At 42.3% G+C, this 20,900-nt stretch overlaps 1 protein-coding gene across 8 annotated transcripts in view; it reads right to left on the bottom strand.

The window, feature by feature from the left end:
• Positions 1-20,900, bottom strand: part of fcho2 (FCH and mu domain containing endocytic adaptor 2) — a 102,184-nt gene that overhangs the window by 33,618 nt on the left and 47,666 nt on the right. For 6 of the 8 annotated variants that reach the window (XM_014128060.2, XM_014128062.2, XM_014128063.2 and 3 more), the window contains exons 9-17: positions 12,250-12,294; positions 11,838-11,910; positions 11,213-11,237; positions 10,894-10,950; positions 10,745-10,805; positions 10,341-10,516; positions 3,708-3,732; positions 680-722; positions 360-439 (exon numbers count right to left, since the gene is read on the bottom strand). In XM_014128060.2, the coding sequence (XP_013983535.2) occupies positions 360-439; positions 680-722; positions 3,708-3,732; positions 10,341-10,516; positions 10,745-10,805; positions 10,894-10,950; positions 11,213-11,237; positions 11,838-11,910; positions 12,250-12,294 (585 nt within the window). The remainder of the gene's footprint in view (positions 1-359; positions 440-679; positions 723-3,707; positions 3,733-10,340; positions 10,517-10,744; positions 10,806-10,893; positions 10,951-11,212; positions 11,238-11,837; positions 11,911-12,249; positions 12,295-20,900) is intronic. The other 2 variants (XM_014128061.2, XM_014128066.2) reach the window with 1 other exon arrangement.

Here is a 20,900-nt window from a genome sequence, read left to right as displayed (position 1 = left end):
CTTGGTTGGGTTGTGTTTCGGAGGACGCACGGTTCTCGACCTTCACCTCTCCCGAGTCCGTACGGGAGTTGCAGCGATGAGACAAGACTGTAACTACCAATTGGATACCACGAAATTGGGGAGAAAAAGGGGGTCAAAAATATAAAAAAAATACAAATATGAAATAAATAAATGTATTTATTCACACACACACACACACACACACACACACACACACACAGTCGTGACCCATACTTTAGGAAAGTGATCTAGATAGAACCCCATTGTTGGCACCGAACTCGCCCAGCCACCCATAGGAGTACATTGGAAATCTGTTTATACAGCTCTGGGAAAACATGGTGGGTGGGGGCGGGGCTTACCCGTCGATGAGGAGGAGCCTCCCAGGGTCGGGCCGAAAGGATCCAGAGAGAGAAGGTCATTATTGAAAGCTGGTCTACTGCTGAGAGAGAGAGAGAGAGAGCAAGAGAGAGAGCGAGCGAGCAGGAGCGAGAGAGGGACAGGGGGAAGGTAGGGACAGGGGGAAGGGAGAGGTAGGGATAGAAAGAGGGATGGAAATTAGAGCAATTACTAAACAGTGAGAGAATGGCACTAGAGGGTGTCAGTCAAGGAGCTTTTACTTTTCACTTTTAGTGTTTCTGAGCCCGTTTTTAACTGCGAAAGTTAAGGGACATCAACTTACTCGTTGAAAGACGCTGGAATCCTGGTCTTTCCCAACTCGTCGCCTGGTTGAGGAAAGAACATACAAATTACAGACTTAACCTCGGCACACACACAAGGTTACATAGGTGCAGAGGAAAACCCTGTCTCATACATACCCAACCAGACACGCACATAAAACACACACTGCAGAGAGCTGATGTTAAAGGACAGGGCTGCAGTGCTCTGCGTGGCTCAAACTAGAATGTGTGTTTAGGTGCTATGTGAAGCAGAGGTTCCCCACCAGCAAGACATTCCTTGGACACATATTTGTTCAGATCTACATCAAACTACTTAAACTTAAGTGTATCCTCTCTAAGACCGTGGCAAATATAGCCACAAAGCCATAGTGTCAGCAAATCTCTAACTTTAACTAGAATATTCTAGTTTTGAAGCATTGCTAATAGCATTGTTATTAGCTAGCTATGTTAGCTTTAGCTGTAGAGAACAGAATAAGCCAAGGTACTGTATGGTCCACTAGCCTAGGCTGTGGCGGTGGGACTGAGGTGGAGGTCAGGAGGACTACCTGGCATGGCGTGTGGTGGTGGGAGGTCAAACTGACTAGAGAGGTACATAGTACTCACCTGGCACCTGAGAGCCTAACCCTGGGGTGGAATACACTCCCAAAAGCCCTGAGCACGTGTAGCACATGGCTATCAATTTCTTATCTCTACCAAATATACCCAGTAACAGTCTTAAGGTTTGAACTATCACTCTTAAACTCTATCAAAAAGTTTGAGGATTAGTCTTAACTCTATCAAATGGATAAAATACTTTAAAACTATAACTTGATATGAACTTGATATTAAATATGAATAAAGGGATAATAAAGTGAAGTTATTTAAACCTTCAGAAAGTATTCATATCACATTCAAAATTGATTAGATATGTTTCTCACCCATCTACACAAAATAGCCCATAATGAAAAAGTTAAACCATGTTTTCAGAAACTGTTGCTAATTTATTGAAAATGAAATACAGAAATATCTCATTTACATAAGGATTCACACCCGAGTCAATATTTTGTAGAAGCACCTTTGGCGGCTTTTACAGCTTTGAGTTGTCTGGGGTATGTCTACACCAAGCATTTCGCTACACTCGCATTAACATCTGCTAACCATGTGTACGTGACCAATAATATTTGATTTGATCAGTTTGCACATCTGGATTTGAAGATGTTCTCCCATTCTTGCCTGCAGATTTTCTCAAGCTCTGTTAAGTTAAATGGGAAGTGGCGGTGAGCAGCAATCTTCAAGTCTTTCCACAGATTTTCTGGGCTTTGGCTGGGTCACTCACATTCTTGTTCTGAAGCCATTCCAGCATTGCTTTGGCTGTATGTTTGGGGTCATTGTCCTGTTGGAAAGTAAATCTTTGCCCTAGTCGAATGTATTTTGCACTCTGAACCAGGTTCTCATCAAGGATTTGCCTGTATATGGCTCCATTCACTGTTCCCTCTATTATGTTTATCATTTAGTAGACGCTCTATCCTAACCAGTCTCCCAGTTCTGCTGCTGAAAATAATCCCCATAGCATGATGCTGCCACCACGCTTCACAGTAGGGATGGTATTAGACAGGTGATGAGCTGTGCCTGGTTTTTTCCAGGCATAGCACTTTGCATTCAGTCCAAAGACTGAGAATTTTTGTCTCATCAGACCACAGAATCCTTTGCCTTATGCTTTCAGAGTCTTTGACGTGAATTTTTGCAAACTCCAGGCGTGCTGACATGTGCCTTTTTCATAGGAGTGGCTTCCATCTTGCCACTCTCCCATATGGCCCAGAACGGTGAAGTGCTATACTGTTGTCCTTCTAGCAGGTTCTCCCATCTCAGCCAAGGAATTCTGTAGTTCTGTCAGAGTGGTCATTGGGTTCTTGGTCACCTCCCTGACCAAGGTCGTTCTTTCTCGGTTGCTCAGTTTGGTCGGACGGCCAGCTCTAGGCAGAGTCTGTGTAGTTCCATACTTTTTCAATTGCTCTTGGAGATTTTCACAACTCAAGCAATTGTTTCATACCCTTCCCCAGATATATCTAGGAGATCTACAGCCAGTCCTTGGACTTCATGGTGTAGTTTCTGCTTTGACATGCACTGCCAACTGTGGTACCTTATATAGACAGGTGTGTTTCTTTCTAAATCATGTCCAAATTGAATTGGCCACAGGTGGACTTCAATCAAGTTGTAGTGACATCTCAAGGATTATCAAAGGAAATTGGATGCACCTGAGCTCAATTTGGAGTGTCATAGAAAAGGGGTGTGAATACTTATGTAAATGAGATTTCTGTATTTCATTTTTGTTTAAGAGAAAAAAAAGAACAAATTTCTAAGAATATGTTTTCACTTTGTCATTATGGGGTATTGTGTGTAGATGGGTGAGAAAAAAAAATATATTTATAACATTTTGAATTCAGGCTGTAACAACAAAATGTGGACTAAGTCAAGGGGTTTGAACAATGTATACAGTACATGTATAGTGTGTATAAATAATATATTTAATATATTTTTCTTTCTTCATTCTTTACTTGCTAACTCCCACTAATACTTCATAGTGAGTTCACAGTTTGAGACTACGTGACTTGTTGCATTCCTCCATAGATAATTAATTAACTTGTTCAAGCACTAATTTATCCAAGCAGAAAATCAAACGTAGGAAAATATACAAAATTGTTGCCAAAGCGCAGGAGGAAAAATATAATTTCTGACATGCAAAATAGAAACAAGAAATTAAGCAATTCATCTTACTCGTAGCTTAGAGGGGGAATGGAAGTCATTTCTCAAATACACACATAAAAAACAAACTATGTTTACTTTCGCTGGGGATGTGTTGGTTTTGGCAAGGTCGCTAGGATTTCGGGAGAAAAAAAAAAAGAGCGAACTTCTTCAAAAATGACCGAGCTAAGAAAAATGAAGTTGAAAAGTTAAGAGGTAGCCCCCCTGGTCGCAGCCACAGAAGAGGAAAGAGAGAGAGAGCGAGAGAGACAGAAAGACACAGAGAGGAGTGTAAAATAAAATACTCACTGGATTGATTCCTTCGCATCTGACCCTGAGAATATAAACACACTAATTAACTACAGCACGGATAAGTTACACACACACACACACACACACACACACACACACACACACACACACACACACACACACACACACACACACACACACACACACACACACACACACACACACACACAAGCTTCAGCCCTCATTCTCCACAACAACAACAAAAAAAGACTCCCTAGCAAATCCAGAACATACGTCTTAATGTACAAAGACAAACCGAAGATCAGGGAAAGTACATTTGAAGTAGATACGGTAACGTATGTAAAACATGTTCGTATCTGGAATGTGCTTGAAAAGTATCCATACTTAGATGTCATTATCACAGACTATACATGATTTTAAGACCTGGCTTAAGTACTACCTAGCCTCAGGACATATATTGAGTAGAGCAGGGTCAATTCACTTTTACCTGTTTACAGGGACTGAAACTAGACCTACTTAAAATGACAGCACAAAGTTCCTCAATGTATTACTCTTTAAGAATCAACACTTGAGTAATATCTTACTTTCTGAATAATACTTCCTAAAAACAGAGATGTACAGGCTATATTTATCAGTGGTGACACGGTACTCGCAAACCCCCCAAATTTTCCCGAACAGTTAGAGTATACACTGAGTATACAAAACATTAAGGACACCTTCCTAATATTGAGTTGCACTCCCCTTTTTGCCCTCAGAACATACTCATTTCATCGGGGCATGGACTCTGCAAGGTGTCGAAAGCGTTCCACAGAGATGCTGGCCCATGTTGACTCCAATGCTTCCCCACAGTTGTGTCAAGTTGGCTGGCTGTCCTTTGGGTGGTGGACCATTCTTGATACACATGGGAGACTGTTGAGCGTGAAAAACCCAGCAGTGTTGCAGTTCTTGACACAAAGTAGTGCGCCTGGCACCTACTACCATACCCTGTTCAAAGGCACATTGTGTAAATCTTTTGTCTTGCCCATTCTTCCTCTGAATGGCACACACACACACACACACACACACACACACACACACACACACACACACACACACACACACACACACACACACACACACACACACACTCCATGTCTCAAGGCTTAAAAATCTATCTTTAACCTGTCTCCTCCCCTTCATCTACATTCTACACTGATTACAAAGGATTTAACAAGTGACATGAATAAGGGATCATAGCTTTCACCTGGATTCACCTGGTCACTCAATGTCATGGAAAGAGCAGCTGTCCTTAATGTTTTGTACACTCAGTGTAATTGATACATGGAAACTTTAAAACTGTATTATTAACTATGAACTTTTTTCACACCAGTGTTAAAAGACAGTAAATCCCAGGATTAAGCCTCAAACACACAGAACACATTAAACCTAGGGGGAAAGATTCAGCTGCACAGAACAGACAGGACACCGTATCTAACCCTGCACTGTGATCAATCAGGTACTACACACCAAGAGGGAGGGAGAGACAGACAGACAGACAGACAGACAGACAGACAGACAGACAGACAGACAGACAGACAGACAGACAGACAGACAGACAGACAGACAGACAGACAGACAGACAGACAGACAGACAGACAGACAGACAGACAGACAGACAGACAGACACTGCTACTCTAGCTCCCTAACAGAGGACATAAATCAGTTGTCATGGCAACCAACAGAAGATCTGCATGTACTTTTGTGTGACCCAATGGAAACTAAAGGCCATCAATCCCAATAAAGCCTTTATTCACACACTGAAAAAGATAAGGAGAGGGGAAAAAGAAGAGGGAGAAGAAGAGAACCAGAAGGGGTTTAGAGGGATGCAGCTAAAGCGTTAAACCACCATAGCGCTTGTGAGGTCAGGGTTTAGTCCCACAGGCACTAAGCAGCAAATGGGTTCAATCACAGCTGTAGCCAGCAACACAAACGCTACAGATCTCCACACACACACACACACCTTTCAAGACTTCTATACACAGACACACACCATTCCGGCTTCCAACTGTGGTTTCAATAAAAGGAACAAAAAGCACAGAAGTGTACCGGGCAGGAAAAGGAGAAAGACGAACAGCAAAGAATGGGGAGGAAGAAGGAAAAGGAAAGTGTCTTCAATAATTCACACCAGATGATGCAATGTTCGTCTCGTCACCTAGATTTTTTAACTCAAGAACTCTGAGCACAGAACATTTCCTTCAACATTAAAGTGGGAAAAAATGGTGAAGAGATTTAAAGGAGGTAGCGATAAGAGAGAAAACATGGAGGGAATTATCCAGTATTTAGGTGAAAGTCAAAGTAGAAAAAAATAAACAGTAGGTTGCTGTTTTCTGTCGTTGGACTGAGAAAATATTATTTGTAATGAACCAAGTCAGAGGTTCAGGCCTTGGTAAAGCCATAGAATGTTTTTCCTCAAGATATTCCTTAATGCTTAGAAAATATCAATAAATTATCCATAAATGTAGGAATTTTCGCCAAAGTGGAATCACTCTGTTTAAAACAAACAGTATGAATAAAACATATCTGGAAAAACATTTCTACACACTTTGTCACATTTAATGGGCGACTAACCCCTATAAAGTGTGCATAAATAATCACATACAAGTAATGTCCAAACCAAGAAGCAAAATGACCCTAATAAAACAAGAGCGCAGAAGACCAATAGAGAGAGAGATATAAAGAGAGCGTGGCAGAGTGAATGAGAAAATGATAAAGAGAGAGAGATTCCGTGACAGTTGTTTAGTGAGCAGTAGGACTCCTCTCGCTGATATGGGGGGGGGGGATTCACACGACCTCTTTTAGAAGAATCAGCACACTGAGCGTGCCCCCTACCGCACACAAACACGCACACTGTAGGGAAGTTTAATGGCAGGCGCTAATTCCAACCTGAGCAGGCAGGTAGAGAAAGACAGAGGTGAGAGAGAGAGAGAGAGAGAAAGACAGAGGTAAAGAGAGAGAGAGAGAGAGAGAAAGACAAGAGAGAGAGAGAGAGAGAGAGAGAGAGAGAGAGAGAGAGAGAGAGAGAGAGAGAGAGAGGCTCAGAGATTGAGAGATTTTATGGCTAGTCAGTTAAGGTTGAACGGAGAGCTTAACTCCAGGCAGAAAGGTCAAAGGTCAGGCCAGGCTTTGCGTGCAGCTCAGCTCTGACAGTCTCTGCATGCCAGCACATCCTATCCCATGCCATGCCATGATGTGACAGCAGGGTGAAGTGGTGTGTGTTTGTCTACTGACTCTACTGTGTAACACCACGCAACTAACTATACAGAAGCGGCATCCCTGCTGCCGTCTAAGCCGGGGGGGTTCTACTAAGCTAGATGGAATTGTTTTAAGAAAGTCATACCAAGGATTATTTAGCTCTTTGATTTTGAATTTTAAGACTCTTTGAAGTATTAAAAAAAATATACAAAAACATTTGATTCAAAATTATGGTTGGCCTTCCTGCTATTAGCCCATACAAATGCATTGAATAACAGATTGACCAAAAAACGACCTAAAAGGAAGTTAGTTCTGAAGTGACTGTCCTATATCTGAGAGATGGAAGAAAGATCAGGAAATGTATTTTTATTTTTATGCATTTAACCTTTCCACGCATGAGTTCCAAATATCTCTAACGGTCGTCCCCAGCGTGAGTTTTTTTTTTTATGTGCGTGATGTCAGAATGCCCTCACTGTTCCAAAATGTGATTGTTACGCAACAGGACAGTTAACCCGCGCTGCCCTCAAACCAAGGCACGCTGCCTGCTAATTATCTATAGGCTACGTTTCAACTTACCAATTTCAAATTATTTTCTAACAAGTTTTATTTTCTAACAACAGTTTGAATTGAGGTGTTTTCCGTCTCCTCATTAATTCCCATAGACGTAGCCCATTTCACTGTTGCGGACAATTTACCTTTGAGGCTTTACTGAGCCGGACAAACGTCTCTCTTCGACAAGAGATCAAGCACAAACCTTTTCCTCCCTGGCACATTTTCTGGCTGGCACCCGCATTGCTTTCACTACTAATAAATAACTTTGGACGTGTGCGTTCCTATCAAAGTGCCTTATTACGTTATCATTATAGTTTCTGAACATTGTGTTGACGTTTCTTCCGTAGCACACCATATGAATGTATGGAGCATAATGTATTTACTGTTTTATTCACATATTTTAAAGTACTGATGACAAGTCATGCATTCCGATTTTGCATAGATTGTAGTGGACACATACTGTATGATGTGTGTAAAATACTTTTTTGAAGGTTGTACTGATTATGATGAGCTAATGCTAAGTTAATTGCCAGCTATGTGTGGTGCCATGTTTGCAATGCAATCTGGCCAAAGATGTTATAACAAAATGAGGTGAAGGGATGATTCACTCAACTTTCGAGTAAACTTACGGAAGTGAATGATGGTAGATGACACACCTCCTTCAACATGCATACTGTAAACAGACCCAACTCATCTTGTAACTTCTAATCTTTGGTTGACACGAAAAAAACCAAACATGGCGGCGCACACAAACTAGACATTGTCTGATAACTTCAGATTTAAAAAAAAAAGTGGTTTACTCAATTATTTCGATCACTGGTGAGGGCACCCATGGTGTGATGAATTGTAAATAGTAATTGTTATTAGCCAATTCATATTATGGTTTCTATCAGACAAGAGTTAGCTAAATATGACAGCCTGTGTTAGGTCACTCTTTCCCCAGTGCTACGACTAATTGTGTTATGCTGTCCCTACTTCTGTGAATGTCTGAACATTGCATCCAAAAATAAACGTCTCACATTGAGGACATAACGTTGTAAAGACTGTCTGTGCAAAATGTTTCTGTGAAGAAAAAAAAACTGTGTGGCCAGCTCAAACACTGACTGTTGCGTCAATCGTAAGTGGATGTTCTAAATAAGCGTATATCTGAGAGATATAAGTAAGATCAGGAAACATTTTGTTTTTTTAACATGTATTTAACCCCTTACAGTCTCCATATATACACACACTACTTCCATATTTTTTTAAAAACTGGAACCGGGTGACCTTCAGATGAGTCTCGTCAGGCCTGTGGGCGTCCTAGAGCAAAACATCTGATACGTACATGTTCGCGAGAGTCTCACCTTTGCACAGAGGGGTGTAGCGTGTAGCCCAAACTGTTCGGACGCTACAGAAAGAAGTTGACAGATGGGCAGGACTGACTTCAGACAAGTCCCAAGACGCTTGTGGGGTGGGGTCATAAATGACAGAGAACACCACCTCTAGCTCTGTATCTTTTACCGCAGATGCAGAAGTGACGTCGGCAGATGGGGTGAAAAAAAAACAGATCGCTCTAGATTAAACTGACAGATTTATGAGGTATTTTTTAAATTATGTTAATTCGATTTCCGTGGGGGTGCGGACATTGACTCTAGGGGGTTAAATAGGAGTGTTGGAGAGACAAGAGACATTGCCATTCCACCTGTGCCATTAAACAGATGTACATGTGTTCAAGTCAAGTAAGAGAAAACAAGCGTCCAAAAGTGGAGACTATTTGTGACACTTTTTTCCATACTACCGGTCTTGTAAATAACAAACACAGGCAAATGAAAAATAAGGATGTTTGAATTCTAACTCCAGATGATCGAATTTCAATCTTTCAAGAAAAACTGAACATTCTGAATGAGCTCACTCACACTGTCCACAGTGACTCATCTTAGAGAACAGAGACAATGGTCCAAACAGGAAGAACAGAATACCTCAGGAAAGACTTTCAAATATGAATGATACAGTGACTGTCTCATTTTTTTCAGAAGGAGTACCCAGTTTCCCAGAACTTACAGGAGAAATACAATGTACTGTTGCCCCCTAGTGTTAGAGAGGAGATGGGACAGACTGACAGACAGACAGACAGACAGACGGGGGAAACTGTACTGCTCCTCAGACAGGCAAATTGAGAGGGTAGACGTACTAAGGTTAGTGAATGGGTCCGGATGAAGTGTACAGAGGAAACATCTTATGGAGTTAGATAGTATATAGATCAGAATCAATTTGTTCTGTATGTACATGACTAGAGTGATAATGGTAGTACTGTATATCACTTTCTTGGTCTTAACATTGTAGGATATCGGATCTCCTTTATCCCAAATCGCTTTCTTGGTCTTTTCAAAGTATTGAAGTATGGAGGACTCCTTCATTTTTGACTGATATATAATCAAATGGCCACCCGGACTATTTACATTGACGTCCCCCCCTCCTGTTTGTACACTGCTGCTACTCACTGTTTATTATCTATGCATAGTCACTTTACCCCTACCTACATGTACAAATTACCTCGACTAACCTGTACCCCAGCACATTGACTCTGTACCTCCTGTATACAGCCTCGTTATTGTTCTTTTATTGTGTTACTTTTTATTTAATTTTAACTTTACTTTATTTAGTAAATATTTTCTTAGCTCTATTTCTTGAACTGGATTGTTGGTTAAGGGGTTGTAAGTAAGCATTTCACGGTAAGGTGAACCCACTATTCTCTGACATTACAAGCACCATGCTGCTCTACCAACTGAGCTCCAGAAGACCAAAACGTTTGTGACTGTCTACAATATGTGTGTGGAATCTCTGACAGAACTGTGGAGCAACAGGTTTCTATCAAATGAAGTTGTAAAGACTACAGAATTGACGTACCATGGTTGGAGGCGACAGGCTGATGTTTCCGATGGAGGCCTTGAGTTCGTCGATGGTGGCTCGGCTCTGGTGCGTCCCGTTGTTGGGCGCCACCGGCTTGATCTCCACGCGGAACTTCCTGGGTTCATCCTCGTCCTCCGAGTCACTCGATGAATAGAACGAGTTATCTTTGGCATGTGGAACACACGGTTAAGGAGCAGAACAGATCATAACACACAGCCAGAGAGATTAGTGGCTCTATGGCAATATAGTGGCTTCATGGAGATATGGTAACATGAAACCAACGGTTACATCTTACTGAATGCATATTAGAATGGGATCCGTGCCAAAAGGAACGATAAAATGTGTTTGAATACAAAATAGTTTTTGAACAGTGTAAAGCATTGAGGAGTGTTGGAGGATATCATTTTCGTTGCGGTCTTCTGGTCTGATACAGAAGCCATCTTCATCAACCGTGGGGACATTCTAGAAGAGAGAGACGACAAAAATATTGGGTCATTAATGCACATAACTTGCTGTGGTATTTTGCTGTTAGTGTGTGTGTGACACTCACAGCGTTCTGGAAGTCTATGGTGCCGTAGTACCCAGGAGGAGCTCCGTTGGCATTATTCTACAGCCCAGAGAAGAAGAGAGAGAGACAGGCAGAGAGTGAGAGAGGCAGAGAGCGAGAGCGAGAGAGGATTACTATCATTTCAACAAATGTAATTACGTCGACAATTTCTACAATAAATGACAAATATTTGCAATACTATTGCATGATGACTACACTACAAAATAATTCACTAGTATAATAATACAGTATCGTACATACTATTGAATTAATGTCATTCAAATAAATGCCATTTTAAAGTATGTAACTGAAGGGTACTCACAGCAGCTTCAACTTCTGTCGACTCCCTGAGAACATGCCAAAAGAAACAACCAAGAGTAGTTTCATACTCATAAAAAAGCCATGGTCATAAAAGTGAAACATTTTATCATTGAGTCCAACGAAGCTAAAGGAGTATCACCTATCAGGACACCAAACCTGGGTTACATGAGTATTTGATTATTTGTTATTTAAATTGTTGTTTTCTGTGTATTTTCAAATAACTACTTCTATTGGAAGTATTTGAAAGTATTTTCTAATAATGTCCTATAAATAGCCTACTATTTCAAAGAGTTTTCAAATACTTATTTCAAATACTATTTTCAAATACATGGGAATGTATTTGAGTCCGCGCATGAGTATTTTCAAATACTATCCGAATATGTATTTCGAAATGTATGTGAAACTATTTGAGATATTTTAAATAGTATTTGAACCTGGGTCTGCAGGACACCCCTATTAAAAAGCAAGATGATTTGAAACAGAATCAGTCGTTTAAAAAGACTCTCCACAAAGCCATCCCATCCTATTCCCAGACAGTGGAAAGTACACAATTAACAGTATAAAAACGACTTACAAATCCTTGATAAATACTTTTCAAAGTGTAAAAGTAGAAGCTGTATACTCACGTGGAGTCTGTGTCCTTGTTGTCTTTCCGGCGGCCAGGGAACGCATACGTTTTTCTCTTTCTGGGTTTGGCTCCTAGAAACAAACCAAAGGAGTGCGTGTCAGACTGAACAAATGGATTTGGTTTTGACAAATATGAGTGACAAACTCCAAACCGAAACAAAAAGTGATAAATCGGTAACTTTTAGAAACACTCATAATACTTCAGATTTATCACAATTGAGCTGGGAAGAGGTCAGACAACTTAAAACATCTAGACTTTAAGTGTTACCACCATTTATTAGCAAAATATAAAGTCTGACTTTTCACATTTATTTCAGATTTTCACCCAGTTCTCGGTTGGTTTGTTTGTTTCATTGAGGTGGGAATAGACTATAGAAAAGCAGGGTGTGTGTGTGTGTGTGTGAGACTTACCTTCAGTGGCGATGGCAGTGTTGCACTCCTCAAACTCAATAGGACCTGATAAGACAGAAACAATCATTTAGAGGGGCTGCAGTGGCTTGCAGGTCTGTGTACCCACATCCTTACCCACACATGCAGTCAGAGCCAGCCCTAGCCTTTTGGGGGAACTAAGTGAAATACGTTTAAGAGTTCATTTCCAGCAATTTTATGCATTTTGCCATGGGGCGTAGAGAAAACATGGTACTTTTAAAGAAAGTTTGCTGCAATTGTACATATTTTGTCATGGGGCGGAGAGAATATTTTGCAATTTTATTACTGATTTCATGCAATTTTACTCATTTATGCAATGGGTTGGAGAGAAATGTTTGCAGTTTTGAATAATGTGGCCACCCATCCCTTCTCTAGAGTCTCCTGATAAGACAGAAACAATAAGTTAGGTTAATTTGCCATTTAAGAGGTGAATGGAGGGCTGTGACGGTCATGGAATTCATCGGAATAACCGCTCAAACAGCAAAACATATATTTTTTAAACGCACATTTTCTCCTCTCCGGACTACATGTGCTGACAAAGAAATAGAATGAATAGAATGGACATCCAAATTCAAGTCAATGATGGCAAAATGGGTAGACTAGCGGCCATTGCGAGTGTACCCATAGGAAGTAAAAGCAGGAAGTGTACCCATCAATGCGACGTGATTTGTGGATTAAACTCAACTGACATAAAAAATATGAATGAACCACACCAGTTAACATCATTTGAATGAACATTCTACATTACCATGGAAATTATTGCATCACAACACCGGGCAGCCATTGCAAGTGTACACGAGTTTACCAGTCAAATTGCCAGGTTTAGAACATCCATGCCCTGCTGCTACATTGTGGGGGGTGTTGCCTAGGCAACCGACTCGTTTGCTACAACAACTTGCTTGTTTTCGCAAGTAGCAACAACGTTTCAATACATTGTTAAGAGTCCATGTTACCGCAGAAACGGACTCAACCGAATGAATGCCCGGCCGTCCGGTCTTCAGTCAGCAGTTTGTTCCACAAAAACAACAATTTAAACGGTTAAATCGTTCATTTTACTTTCATGACAGTCTTCATCCATAACCGTCGGTCACATGGTTATACGGTAGTTGTGCGAGCCCGAGGTGAATGACCCTCTGCTGGCAGTGTTGTGAATGTCGCGCACGCATGGACGGCTTGGCAGGAACAGACAGCATCCAGTCACACACACACACACACACACACACACACACACACACACACACACACACACACACACACACACAACAACACACACACACACACACACACACACACACACACACACACACACACACACACACACACACACACACTTGGTAAATTGTCCATGCTGATCATAGAGGGCAGAAAGGGTCAATAGCACATTCAACACAGTGTCTGGTGGCCATCAGCGAGATGTGTGACGCTCTATCCTGAAACAGGGGAAAACACTACAGCACGCAAAGGTACAGTGCAGTACAGCACACATTCATTGCACTCATGAACACATACAGACACACACAAGCACTGCAGCACGCAACACAAACAACAGCACACTTCACACACATGCATGTATAGCCACACTAACAAGCAATCAGTATTCCTCAGTCTCTCTCTCACAAACACACACCCTCAACACTTTTAGCCACACACTCTCATGGACATACACACACTTAAGACAATTATTCTGTACATACTGTAAACCGGAGAAAGAGACCAAACAACCAATCAAATGAAATAACACCTGCCATTCAAACTAAGCAGACTAGCAGAGTTGGAGGGATTTAACAGGTTTGAGCCACTGAACCACTTAAAGTGTCCCGGAGTGAGGTGTTTAAAACCCATGGACAGACACACCCCACTAACCTGATCTGCCCTTCTCGTAAGCGAGAACGCACGCACACACTAAACACACAGAGCTTGTGAGTTGGCTCCATCTCAGTCTTGACAAACCAATGATAATGCATATAGTGATAATTCAATAAGTAGACATGTTAAAAAAAAAAAAGGTCAAGTCTGCTCGGAGGAATGACCTTGATGTAATTTTGAGCCGAACTTGATTTTCACAACAACAAAAAATGAATACATAAATGAATAAGAAAACCCCCTACGAAAAACAACAAAGATCTTGCTTAATTTAATGTTCATCAATTATGCATATTTACCTCGGAGCACTTAGAATGCCACGAGTCTTGAGGAAAATGCCTCTAGCATCTCAGTGCTAGAGGCGTCACTACAGACCCTGGTTTGATTCCAGGCTGTATCACAACCGGCCGTGATTGGGAGTCACGTAGGGCGGCGCACAATTGGACCAGCATCATCTGGGTTTGGCTGGGGTAGGCCGTCATTGTAAATAAGAATTTGTTCTTAACTGACTTGACTAGTTAAATAAAAGGTTGAATAAAAAAAATACAAAATAAAAAGCTGTGGGAAAAACCAACACTCACGATGAATGTGCGTGTCAATAGTACAAGGCCCCATATGATGTTAGCACAATGACAAGTCAGCCAGTCAAAAGCTATCATCTTACGGTTTACCATGAGCAGAAAGACGATGAGTGTGAAATGGTGACTTTTACCTTGTTTTATGTGAATTTTCTCAGAGGAATAATCTATGAACAATAAATGAATTCCTATTAACATAAGATTAAAGTGGTATAGTCTATAGTAGATGGAATAACTAGGATTTGATCAATTTTGTTATCTATTTTGTCCGTTGATAAAGCAATCTTGGGATTCCGTGACTACACAGCCTACTCATCAGAACACAGATCCGTTCCAAGTGCCTTTTTGGGCATTTTCCTTTGTATTTATCTTCTTAAAAGCTCATGCACGACACACAGTCTGCGTTTACTAGCCTATACCAGACCATGGAAAGAGAAAGAAGAGAGGGGAGGAGGCCAGCCTTGGGCAAGATTTTATTTCCATGGCACCAAAATGCCTTGACCTGAAAAAACAAAGCTAATGATATTTTAGTCAAACATATACGGCAACAGCGGTTCAATGCAGCCTTCCCCAGAGAACGTCAGTCGCGGGCAGAATTGACGCATTGTTCAGGGCGCGCAGAGCTTGGAGAAGCGCATGGAAGCGGCGAGTCACGAGAGGCACGCATCACGCCAAGTGAAGTGGATAGAGTCCACCAATGACCGATCTACTCTACAATATCAGAGCGTCTATCGTTAGCTCTTCACCGCCGGCTAACACACACTGACGTGACTGCTGTTTGTGTGTGCGCTACGCTCATCCGAGAACTAGTTCACGAGAGAGAGGAGAGGAGAGGAGAGGAGGAGGAGAGGAGAGGAGGGATCCTTGCTCAATGCCTAATCCACACAGTGCTGACATGAAGCAGGTAGATTTACTTAGCCAAGAGGGAACACTTACATTTACCATAATCTCCAAAAGTATTAAACAGTTGCTGCCATTGCCAAACACCCCATAGTAACCAATTCTAAGAGAATAATAAACATATTTGAAAGAACATTTCTAAAGCCTATACTTAGGCTACTCCACATTGCATGACTGACCAAAACGGCTATTGCCTGAAATAAAGCAAGAACAGTGCAGGAACCTTTCGCTGACAGCATCCTAAAATTGCATCTGACAATATTTACGCATACATGGACTACAGCAAAAAAAAACTACAAACTAGACACGCTAATCTTACCTAAATCTGCACAGGCGGCATTGGGAACCGTTTAAACATTTCATAAACAGACAAGACGACTTTGTTTATATAGAGGAAGAGATTTCTTTTCTATTTCTCTCTTTGAGAGAAGCATGCAGTCGAGTCACACATGAGCGGAGAATGGTTTTTTAAATTGTATATGCTTCATATGGTGCTCGGAGCGGAGCGGAGAGAGAGGGAGAAGGGGCGGAGGGGTTGCGTGTCTGGCTAGCCGCCAGTTGACAGCTCAGCTGGATATCGGTGAACACTGCGAACCCCCCCCCCCCCACCCACCCACCCTCGCAGCGTGTCACTTTAGGATTGTTTCCGCAGTAGAAAGTTTATTCAAGCTCCCTCTCTCTGAAGGCACTGGACCAGCCATCCGTTCAGCTATTTCATCAAGGGACAGGCAGGTTATTTTTCTGACACGGCCGAGGCCACGGTGCGATCTCTAATGAACAGCTTGATAAGGGGAGGAATTTTACAACTGTTTTCAGCCCTCAATTAATTCTGCTGTCAAAACAAAATGAAGGCCGCTGCTGTCTGGACGCCACGTCTGGACACAGAGGTCAAGGGTCACCATTTGTATACACACAAACACACCCCAAGTCGGGCCCTTTGTGTTGGCTACCTGATAAGATACAGCGCAAGCCCCTGGGAAAGCCACAATGCATAACACAACATAGGCTGTAACCATAGATTACCATGTACCTTCCCCAGGAGTCAAAAGGATGGCATAAGCTATTCATGAATATGGAGATGAGAGAAGGATGTGTAAGGTAAAGATGTGAATTACTCCCCATTATCCCTGCCATACTTACAGTGCCTTGGGGGAAGTATTCAGACCTCTTGACTTTTTCAAAATGTTGTTAGGTTACAGCCTTATTCTAAAATGGATTAATTAGTCCCCCCCCCCATATCAATATACACATACAATACCCCATAATGACAGAGCAAAAACTGATTGAGAAATGTTTGCTAATTTATTCAAAATAAAAACTGAAATATCACATTTAAATAAGTATTCAGACCCTTTTACTCAGTACTTTGCTGAAGCACCTTTGGCAGCGATTACAGGCTTGAGTCTTCTTGGGTATGACGCTACAAGCTTGGCACACCTGTATTTGGGGAGTTTCTCCCATTCTTCTCTGCAGATCCTCTCAAACTCTGTCAGGTTGGATGGTGAGTGTTGCTGCACAGCTATTTTAAGGTCTATCCAGAGATGTTCTATCTGGGTAGTTCCAAACTTCTTCCATTTAATAATGATAGAGGCCACTTGGTTATTGGGGACCTTCAATGCTGCAGAAATGTTTTGGTACCCTTCCCCATATCTGTGCCCCGACACAATCCTGTCTCGGAGCTCCACGGTCAATTCCTTCGACCTCATGGCTTGGTTTTTGCTCTGACCTTATATAGACAGGTGTGTGCCTTTCCAAATGTCCAATCAATTGAATTTACCACAGGTGGACTCCAATCAAGTTGTAGAAACATCTCAATGATGATCAATGGAAACAGGATGCACCTGAGGTCAATTTGAAGTCTCATAGCAAAGGGTCTGAATACTTATGTAAATACAGTATTTTTGCCTCATTTTGCCAAAGAGGCAAAAATGTCTAAAATCCTGTTTTCGCTTTGTCATTATGGGGTATTGTGTGTAGATTGCTAAGGAATTTTATCTATTTAATCCATTTTAGAATAAGGCTGTAATGTAACAAAATGTGGAAAAAGGTCATACTTCCCGAAGGCACTGTATGTGATAGTCAACCCATTTTCTTTAGGCCTACCATGATTGGCTTTGAGATTAGGATCTAATAAACTCCTGACACGCAAGGTTTTACACAGACGAGTGTGCGAGAGAGTGCAAGACCAACCAAGCAAGAGAGAGGGAGAAGGAGTGACACCATTTGGAGAGATTTCCCTTGATTGCTGTAGCATGTCGTAGTTTACACAAGAACCAATGTTGAGCTCCTGACCTCCAGAAGAGCTTGGTTCTGGTTGCTTAGTTCGGTCTGCAGCCTGCAGCCTCAACACAGCAATGTGTGTGTGTGTGTGTGTATATATATGTGTATATATATATATATATATATATATATATATATATATATATATATATATATATATATATATATATATATACACACACATACACACACACACACTACTCAAAAAAATAAAGGGAACACTAAAATAACACATCCTAGATCTGAATGAATGAAATAATCTTATTAAATACTTTTTTCTTTACATAGTTGAATGTGCTGACAACAAAATCACACAAAAATAATCAATGGAAATCCAATTTATCAACCCATGGAGGTCTGGATTTGGAGTCACACTCAAAATTAAAGTGGAAAACCACACTACAGGCTGATCCAACTTTGATGTAATGTCCTTAAAACAAGTCAAAATGAGGCTCAGTAGTGTGTGTGGCCTCCACGTGCCTGTATGACCTCCCTACAACGCCTGGGAATGCTCCTGATGAGGTGGCGGATGGTCTCCTGAGGGATCTCCTCCCAGACCTAGACTAAAGCATCCGCCAACTCCTGGACAGTCTGTGGTGCAACGTGGCAGTGGTGGATGGAGCGAGACATGATGTCCCAGATGTGCTCAATTGGATTCAGGTCTGGGGAACGGGCGGGCCAGTCCATAGCATCAATTCCTTCCTCTTGCAGGAACTGCTGACACACTCCAGCCACATGAGGTCTAGCATTGTCTTGCATTAGGAGGAACCCAGGGCCAACCGCACCAGCATATGGTCTCACAAGGGGTCTGAGGATCTCATCTCGGTACCTAATGGCAGTCAGGCTACCTCTGGCGAGCACATGGAGGGCTGTGCGGCCCCCCAAAGAAATGCCACCCCACACCATGACTGACCCACCGCCAAACCGGTCATGCTGGAGGATGTTGCAGGTAGCAGAACGTTCTCCACGGCGTCTCCAGACTCTGTCACGTCTGTCACATGTGCTCAGTGTGAACCTGCTTTCATCTGTGAAGAGCACAGGGCGCCAGTGGCGAATTTGCCAATCTTGGTGTTCTCTGGCAAATGCCAAACGTCCTGCACGGTGTTGGGCTGTAAGCACAACCCCCACCTGTGGACGTCGGGCCCTCATACCACCCTCCTGGAGTCTGTTTCTGACCGTTTGAGCAGACACATGCACATTTGTGGCCTGCTGGAGGTCATTTTGCAGGGCTCTGGCAGTGCTTCTCCTGCTCCTCCTTGCACAAAGGCGGAGGTAGCGGTCCTGCTGCTGGGTTGTTGCCCTCCTACGGCCTCCTCCACGTCTCCTGATGTACTGGCCTGTCTCCTGGTAGCGCCTCCATGCTCTGGACACTACGCTGACAGACACAGCAAACCTTCTTGCCACAGCTCACATTGATGTGCCATCCTGGATGAGCTGCACTACCTGAGCCACTTGTGTGGGTTGTAGACTCCGTCTCATGCTACCACTAGAGTGAAAGCACCGCCAGCATTCAAAAGTGACCAAAACATCAGCCAGGAAGCATAGGAACTGAGAAGTGGTCTGTAGTCACCACCTGCAGAACCACTCCTTTATAGGGGGTGTCTTGCTAATTGCCTATAATTTCCACCTGTTGTCTATTCCATTTGCACAACAGCATGTGAAATTTGTTGTCAATCAGTGTTGCTTCCTAAGTGGACAGTTTGATTTCACAGAAGTGTGATTGACTTGGAGTTACATTGTGTTGTTTAAGTGTTCCCTTTATTTTTTTGAGCAGTGTATATATCTCCGCCATTATTTCCTATGACCGAAAACAGCTTCTGAACCACAGAACAGCGATCACTAACCTTGATTTTGATTACAATTTCTACTTCAATGAGTCAGCAGCTCTGGATGTTCTGCTTTCTCCGGACCAGGCACTAATCTCCGGCACTCGAAAGAGGAAGCAACGGCGCCAGAGGCAAACGAGCCGGCATCCTGACAAGACTATGTTGGCTAACAAATAAACCGCCTCCACCCTTCACTCTATTGGCAATTTTACAATCACTAAAGAACAAACTGGAAGAGCTCCGCTCGAGACTATCCTACCAACGGGACCTGAAGTACTGTAATATTCTATGTTTCTCGGAAGAAGGACATGGATAATATACATCTCACTGTTTTTTTCCATAAATAATCTAGACCGGACGGCTGCCTCAGGTAAAAAGAAAGGGGGGAGGGGTGTGTGCTCTTAACAACAGCTGGTGTGCAATCTCTAATATTAAGGAAGTATAGAGTTTGATCGCACGGGTTAGAATACTTCATGATAAGATGCAGACCATACTATTTACTTTTCGTAACGGTCTATTTACCACCACTAAGACTGAGACTATTTACCACCACTAAGACTGCACTCAACAAGCTTTATAGGGCCATAAGCAAACAAGAAAATGCAACATCCAGAGGCTTCGCTTCATGTGGCCAGTGATTTTAATGCAGGGAAACATATCAGTTCATTTTTACTAGCATGTCACCTGTGCAACAAAACTCTTGATCACCTTTACTCCACACACAGAAACGCATAAAGCTCACCCTCGCCCTCCCTTTCGCAAATCTTATTATAACTCATCCTTCGGATTCTTCTTTACAAGCAAAACAGAAAAGTACCAGTGATGCGCTCAATACGGAAGTGGTCTGATGAAGTGGATGCTAAGTTACTGGACTGCTTTGCTAGCACAGACTGGAATATGTTCCGGGATGCATCCGATAACATTGATGAGTTTTACCACATCAGTCACCGGAATCATTAATAAGTGCATCGACGATGTCCCCATAGTGACCGTACGGACATATCCCAACCAGAAGCCATGAATTACAGGCAACATCGACACTGAGCTAAAGGCTAGAGCTGCCGCTTTCAAGGAGTGGGACACTAATCCGGACGCTTATAAGAAATCCCGCTACGACCTCAGACGAGCCAAACAGGCAAAGCGTTAATACAGGACTAAGATCGAATCCTACTACGCTGGCTCTGAT

Source organism: Salmo salar, chromosome ssa11, assembly GCF_905237065.1.
Source record: "Salmo salar chromosome ssa11, Ssal_v3.1, whole genome shotgun sequence".
NCBI classification, from domain to species: Eukaryota; Metazoa; Chordata; class Actinopteri; order Salmoniformes; family Salmonidae; genus Salmo; species Salmo salar.
Note: the sequence above shows the minus strand (reverse complement) of the source record. Positions and strands in the feature narration are given on the sequence as shown.